Source organism: Quercus lobata, chromosome 12, assembly GCF_001633185.2.
Source record: "Quercus lobata isolate SW786 chromosome 12, ValleyOak3.0 Primary Assembly, whole genome shotgun sequence".
NCBI classification, from domain to species: domain Eukaryota; kingdom Viridiplantae; phylum Streptophyta; class Magnoliopsida; order Fagales; family Fagaceae; genus Quercus; species Quercus lobata.
In genome coordinates, this window is record NC_044915.1 from 2,947,785 (window position 1) to 2,955,200 (window position 7,416).

General features: G+C 33.6%; 1 protein-coding gene across 1 annotated transcript; it reads right to left on the reverse strand.

Annotated features, from left to right (window-relative positions):
• Positions 1-3,712: 3,712 nt before the first annotated feature.
• On the reverse strand, positions 3,713-7,100 carry LOC115972495 (methanol O-anthraniloyltransferase-like). Its single transcript, XM_031092805.1, has 2 exons — positions 6,589-7,100; positions 3,713-4,829 (listed from the first exon to the last, which is right to left on the reverse strand). Exons 1-2 carry the CDS (start codon positions 7,039-7,041, stop codon positions 3,900-3,902), a joined length of 1,383 nt encoding a protein of 460 aa, XP_030948665.1. The 5' UTR covers positions 7,042-7,100; the 3' UTR covers positions 3,713-3,899.
• Between the last annotated feature and the right edge of the window lie 316 nt (positions 7,101-7,416).

Below are 7,416 nucleotides of genomic sequence, written 5' to 3' on the forward strand. Positions count from 1 at the left end.
CAAGAGGTCATCATGAACAACCATAAGACCCCTAACCTTGGAATTCGATCTAACAAGGCTCATGACTCTTATTAGTCCAATCATGAACAAAACACTAGAGTTGCCCGAGGTAAAAGCCCATGGACTATATCACCCACTTCAACCCATGCCCCAAGCTATCGAAGACCCTTTTCAAGGTATTCGAGAAGTATTCGAGGTCTCTCTTTTCGTATCTTCTTGATAAATCAAGAAGATACCACCTAATATAATTGCATTTAATGCAACAAATAACTTATCATAATAAGACTAGAAGCCCCAAAAGTCTTTATTCATCATAACCTTGAAAAAAAAAGAGCCTAATGGGACAAAAGGTTGCCCAACTACATCAGGACAACACCTACTAAGGCACATGCTGGAGAAGAAAATGAAGTGAACCAAGCTTTTGACATATTTTTATATAAGAGAGAGAGAGAGAGAGAGAGAGAGAGAGAGAGAGAGAGAGAGTTATCTAATTCTTCAAATTTCCCATTGCGGATTGATTTGAATCCATAGTATAAATTAATTGTGATTTTAAGCGAGTGATTAAGCTATGGGTTAATTTCTTGCTCCTACACTATATATATTCAAAATTTTACAAATGAGATGGGATGACACTTAGCACAAATTGAAGCCCATTTAATTAGCACAAATTGAAGCCCATTTAATTATAGAGACACTTGGCATCAACTTACCTATCTACTATACCATTAACATCTTAGATTTGATATCACGTAACTCTAGCTCTAGCTCTATGGTAGTTGTTTTTTACCATTACTATTTTGTTTTATTTGAGATTTCGTAACTCTAGCTCTAGCTATATGATTCCATTACAAAATTGATCCACAAGAAAAACCCATCCATGCAAAAACCCAAATTCTCGTACCTCACCTTATTTTGTTTCCACTATTATTACAAAGCTCATGACTCAAAGATCATGGCACATCATTAATTCATTATTATAAAACCCATGATTCAAAGATCATGACACAATATTATAAAACCCATTACTCAATGATCATGTCACTATACATAGTTAAAAGCCCGTGGCAAATTATTTACCAAATGGATTCAAGCCCATTATTGAAGCCTATGGTTCAAACCTGTAGCAAATTATTTATTAAAGTCTATGATTTAAGCCCATGAAAAATTAATTCTCGATGGAATCTAGCCCTATAAATATTATCCAAGAACCCATGGCCATTATCTTCAAAATTATATCTATGAACACTTTTTTGGACTGAAATGGTAGAAATCTATTAACACTTAAATCCATTATCATTCTTTTCTAACGTGTGTAGGCCCAAATGAGGCACATCACAGATAAAAGCCTAAGGGGGAAAGTAAGGCAAAGCCCATCCAACAAATGAGGCCCACGTGTTTCACCAAGCACGGCTGGGCAAATCCCCATATATTTCAAGTTCGGCCATATGCCAGTTGGAACCCACTGCAAGTGGTGTCAAGTTTGGAAAAGAATGGTTCAAATATATTTAGGGACGTTTGGTAGAGGAGTTTGAGTAATATTGTTTATATTTTTTTGAAATATGTGTGGCTGAAAAAGGGTGTGGAAATACATGTAATGTTATTTAAAAACTGAAAATATGTTGATTAACAATTCTACCAAACAGGGCCTTAATCTTGGGAACAAATCAATTGTATAAGGACTTAGCTTACATCAATGCTTTGGTTCACTAGAGGAAACATGGGCACTTAAATGGCCACATGTCTCCTCTAGATTCTCTAGTCTAAATTGATTCTAACACTCTATTTATTTCAAAAGAAAATATTTTCAATAAAATATTTTTAACTATTTGGTGTGATGTGTAAAATTTTTCAAGTACAAACTACCAAAATTAGAGGCTCAACCACCAAAGTAGCCAGTGTTTGAGACCAAACCGCTAGTATTGGTCGTCAAACTAGCGATTTCGATTGCCAAATCGACTGGACGGGTGGCTTCGACGATCGAACCACTAACGCTGGCCGCCAGACAAGTGGCCTAATCACTAGATTGGGGGAGGGCCACTGTGTATTTTTATAAAATGTTTTACTAATTAGTTTTTAAAGGTAAAATGTTCTACAGCTTTTTAAAAATAATTTTACGGTCAAGAAAAAATATTTTATAAATTTGACCGCATTTTACATGTAAATAAACACCTAAAAATAAGAAAATATTTTACGAAAAATATTTTACTTCAAGACAAATGTATTATAAATGGAATAACCTACGGCTGTTCCTATAGCTTGGGTCAAATTCAAATACAACTCCCAACTGTGTGTACTTAATAAACAAGCAAATCATTTGAATATTATATATATATATATATGTATATAAATCATTCATAAAATATGGGAATACCATAAAATAAAACAAGGCAAACATCCTTTTAGGTACTATAGAATAGGATATGGCCATAATAAAATTCAAATAAGTAATATACATATAAAAAATTCTTACATTAAATCAATTCCAATCAACAAAAGCTTATAATAAATTTCACAAGGTTTTAGGTTTTCCATTCTATTTCAGATTAAATTAACAGTATGCCATCTTTTTTTTTTTTTTTTTTGACCTATCTTTATCCAATTAACTTGAAATTTTTTAGTATAGCTAGATTAATCTATCTACACTAGTTATTATGAAATTTTCCTCCCAAAAGTGGTCACTCTATGATTTATTAAAATTTCTTAAATGTGGCTAACTCAAATCTTTCTCCTGACAGATTTGGGATTAGAAAAGGGCAATAACTATTCGAATTAAGGAAATCAATTTGTTACAAAAACCAAATTCAAATCAATCCCATGCATGGTCGCTTCCATTATAACCATCTTGCACAGACAATTTTGATGTATATAAATTTCTAACTACAACATGTGTAGGATCTATCCTGTAGATAGCACATCACACAAAATATATGAAATTACAAAATTTGGACAATATACGATTTCAACAAAAGAAAAGATTTGAAATACTCCTAATTAATATGTCAGACATTAACTTCAAATCGATTAATTTAGCATTAAGTTCATAATTTCACTCTTTATTATTTATAGTTTTGTGTTTGTGATAGAAATATTTTTAGCTTTTGGAGGTAATCTCAAAGGATTTAATTAATGTATCGCCAAAGGTTTTGTAGCTGAATTGACACCCTCCATATACAAAGTGGCTAGGGGATTGGGAGGAAAGGGTTTGAACGGTAGGTTAACAACGTATTGTAATTATCTTTAAAAAAAAGGATTTAATTAATGCATCATCTCCAGAACATGCCAGCACATTTGGCCTCATGGGAAAGGGTAAATAAAATATAGAGAATTTAATGAGAATAGCTATATTAAATATAGAGAACGTTCTAAATTAATTAGTAATATTTCATTTTTTCTACTTATGAAAAAAAAGAAAAGAGTAAAAGCTTATTAAAGCTGCAACAGATCTTATGTCAAAATGCTTCTTAAAGCTCATATGTGTGCAGTTCTCTATTTAATTCTTTATATTTTTTCATCTTCTTTTCTATATATCCAACCCAAATTTCCTAATTTCTAATTATATTTTTAATCATTTCCCAACTTAATTGATTATTTCATGCCAACAGGAACAATTATAAAAATATTTTTAAATATTTTTATTTTGTTAAAAAGTATTATAGCTATATTCTAATATAAAAATATTAAAGTAAAAGGTTATGTTCTGCTCTGTCATACGAAGGAGAACACATCCTGTTTTAGATCCACCTTAAAGGACACGAGAGTCTCACATTTAATTTGGCTTAAAAATAGCCACCAAACACTTGGGAAAAACCATTTTCCCAACAATTACAACCTTTAAAACATTTTATTTTGATACCGGAATTTAGCTAAACAATTTAAAACCTAACAATACTGATGTCACTTTAGAGCATGGACGTAATTTGTGTTGGCATTATGCCATAGGATTGATCAACTGGCTCCTGAGTTATCTTCAACAACTCTAGTTGAAACCTTTCCATTGCAGGGAGAGGCAACCGTATTGGTACTACAACCCCATCTTCACCTTTGTTGTTTTTGAACCTTGCATAGAAGCTAACAGATGGTATGGCCCCGCTAGGACCCCCATAAACTGGCTTCCCCCACCCAAAATCGATCCCTGAAAACCCAACTTGTGTTGTATCAGCAACAAGAAAGTTCCCAGCTGTTATATAAGGAGGACGTCCTTTGATCACCATAAGATCCGCCACTGACCTTATGTACTCTTCGCTCATTTCTGCCTTTGTCTTTTTGACCAACTCTAGTGCATATCCTAATGGATTTTTACATAGTAATTCAGCCTTGGAAAGTACAGTCGGGAATGCAAATGCATTCCCATAATATCCATTAGGCACTTGCAATTTCATGCGTTGCTTACCACGCAAATTGATAAAGCATGATAAACGAACAACATCATTTGGATCAAACTCAAGCGCGATCGTGCGGCATTTCCATAAAAAAGCAGAGAGTGTCTCAAAGGTAGAGCATGTCTGAAGTTGTGGCGGAAGATGCTTCCGTATCGATCTCATCTCTTTTGGACCAAAAAAGAAAGAGCAATGGACCATGTTGCTGTTCTCTATTATTGTTGTGCTTTTGTTGTTATTCACCATCTCGTACTCGTGATGTATACAAGTAATTCTTGGTGGGTCTCGTGCATTTAAGATATGTCTTTGCCATACCGGTTGTTTCGATGGTACACATGAACCCCTTGCAATCTCTGCAACAGTGTTGAGGAATTGCACCAATCCAAGTGAATCACTGATAGTGTGGTTTAGTCGTACCGCAAAGATGAATCCTCCGCATGTCAAACGGGTCACCTGCAATTCGTTATATGAAAGTTTAGGATACCAAGAAGAGGACAAATCCAGAAAAGGTGCCCCTTAAACAACATATTAAATAAATGTTAGCTATTACAAATTTTACTACAAAAACCTTACAAATAATTTAAAATTAACAAAAATATTATTAGTGCCCCAAAAATAAAATGGAGTATTAACTAGAAATGAAAGATTTAAGGGGTGTTTAATTTAGCCATTTTCATCACTTAATTTTTAATTTTCATCACTTATTACTCAAAATTTGTGAGCTCCAGCAGTGATTTTCTTGTTTACCTTGATTTTTAATCTCAATTCTCATCTCTCAATACTAAAAAAAGTGAGAATGAGTGATGAGATATTTAATCAAGTTTTATGAGTTTTCAGATTTTAAAAAATTGAGTTAAGAGGCAAAATAGTAATAATCATTGTTATTAATTCCGTTCCGTTCCGTTCCAGTTGGAATGGTCGGAAAATACCATTCCAGCAAGTAAAACAGAATGGTATACCCCCTTGTTCCACCTTGGAACAAATTTCGGGTCATTCCGAGGTGTTCCGACCGTTTCGGGTGATTTCGGGAAATACTGGCCGAAATTATGGATTCGGCCGAAATGAGTTTCATGTGAAAAAAATTGAAAGAATACAAGGAAAAATCTTATGAGCCACGGTGAGGGGGAAAAATATAAGGAAGGATGAGAAGGTGAGAAGAAAAAAATCAAGAGAAAAAAACAAAAGGAAAAAGAAGATAAGAAAGAGAAAAAAAATCAAAAAAAGCTCACGGTAATGAGATTTATCATTTATGTATGGCTGTATGCTTCCTCTTAGAAGTTAGAACCCATGTCTTTGCAAAAACTCCACTAGAACCTAGCTAAGAAGATCTTTGAGAAGTGAACTTGAGATGGCGTTTCAGACTTTTAGCAAAGTAAGGGGTAGTGTTTTATTTGCTTTATTGAGTTGACCACATAATCCAAGTAATAAGTAAAAAAAAGATGAAATGGTTTAAAAAGTAGAAATAGGAAGTCATTGTGAAAAGACAATCACGTGGGGTTGGTAATTTCTTGGAAGCTTCATATTTTACAATGCCCAACATCCATGTTTATTTACAAAAAAACACCCAATTATTCTAATTTAATTATTTATTTTTTTAAAACCATCTAACTATTTTTTAAAAACCATCTAACTACTTGGATAAGTTGATTAAGATTTCTTTTCAAAAATCTCTCTATTGAGTTTATTAGTTAATGTCAAAATAATTGTAATTATATATATATATTAGCGGATAATTCTAAAACGGTATTCATAACATTGGTAACAACACATACAAAATGAGACCCATATGTAATGAATTGTCTCATCAAGTGGGATGGTATTCATTGCTCAAGAGAAGGGTACTATACCAAGGGCCCCACCAATTGAGTTATACTTTACTTTTTACAAACCAAAAACAAAGGAAATATCAAGTGTCAAACAAAAATTGGAGTTGAGTTCAGGAATTAAGAGTTATGAGAATGAGTTTATGAATTGTGAGTTATAAAAATTGAGATATGAATTATGAGATATGGGTGAGATGTAAACCAAACAGGATAGTTCTTCGGATTAAACTAAAATGACATTGAGTATGGTATTAACTACTTTGATTTAGGCTCTAACAATGGTTTCACCAGCCCACCATATTAAAATTAACTTTCGAATTCAGAATCTATGGTATTAATTTATAACTTGGAGTGGAGGGAATTTAGCGACGACTTTAACATATGTATACCTGAATGAGTAGCAAAGGGCATCCAATTATACCATTAGAGCCAGGAACATCTCGTAGAAGCTCATCAATATACGGGCATGGTGGTTGTATTGTGTCACCAAGCTGCTCCAGTGTGATGTCCGCATCAGCTTCAACGAACAAGATTCCTTCTCCGGTGCAATCCACCATAAGTTTCCGGTTACGTCCTTCCCTAAGCCTACCTGCAAAAGGGTAATAATACACTAGTGCTTTAGCTAGAGCTGCTTTGATGACTTTCATGGGGTCTTTATGAACCATCAATGGATTACTGTTTGAGTAAAACATTATAAATGGAATCTGAAAACGAAGGCCTTCTTGGTCATCTATGTCTGATAGTTGCTTTAACTCATAAGGTGTTGGTTCTGCAGGCACAATTAACTCCGGCTCGCAATGTCTCACTGAGAATACTAGAGGGGAAGAAGGTGGCATAGACATTTTTTGTGGGTGCAAAAGGAACAAGTAAAAGAAACAGAAAATATATGAAGTGAAAGTGGACGAGGGTCTTCTTATATTTATATCCATCCATTGGTTTTCTTGTATTACAATCGAAAGTAAAAGCTATTCAGCAGAGAAAAAAAAAAACAGTGAAAGCAAAAGCTCTTACGTCAAACAAAAGTATGCCACATGGTTGGGACCAAAAAACATAAATTACATGTGAGGAATAAGTATTGAGCTCGGACGGCCACCTTATGGCTAGGGTGGTCCCACGACCACCTGCTGACTTGAAAAAAAATAAAATTTTATATATAATAATTTAAAATTTTATATTTATTTATTTTTAAAAAAATATTTTGGGAACACTTAGAATTT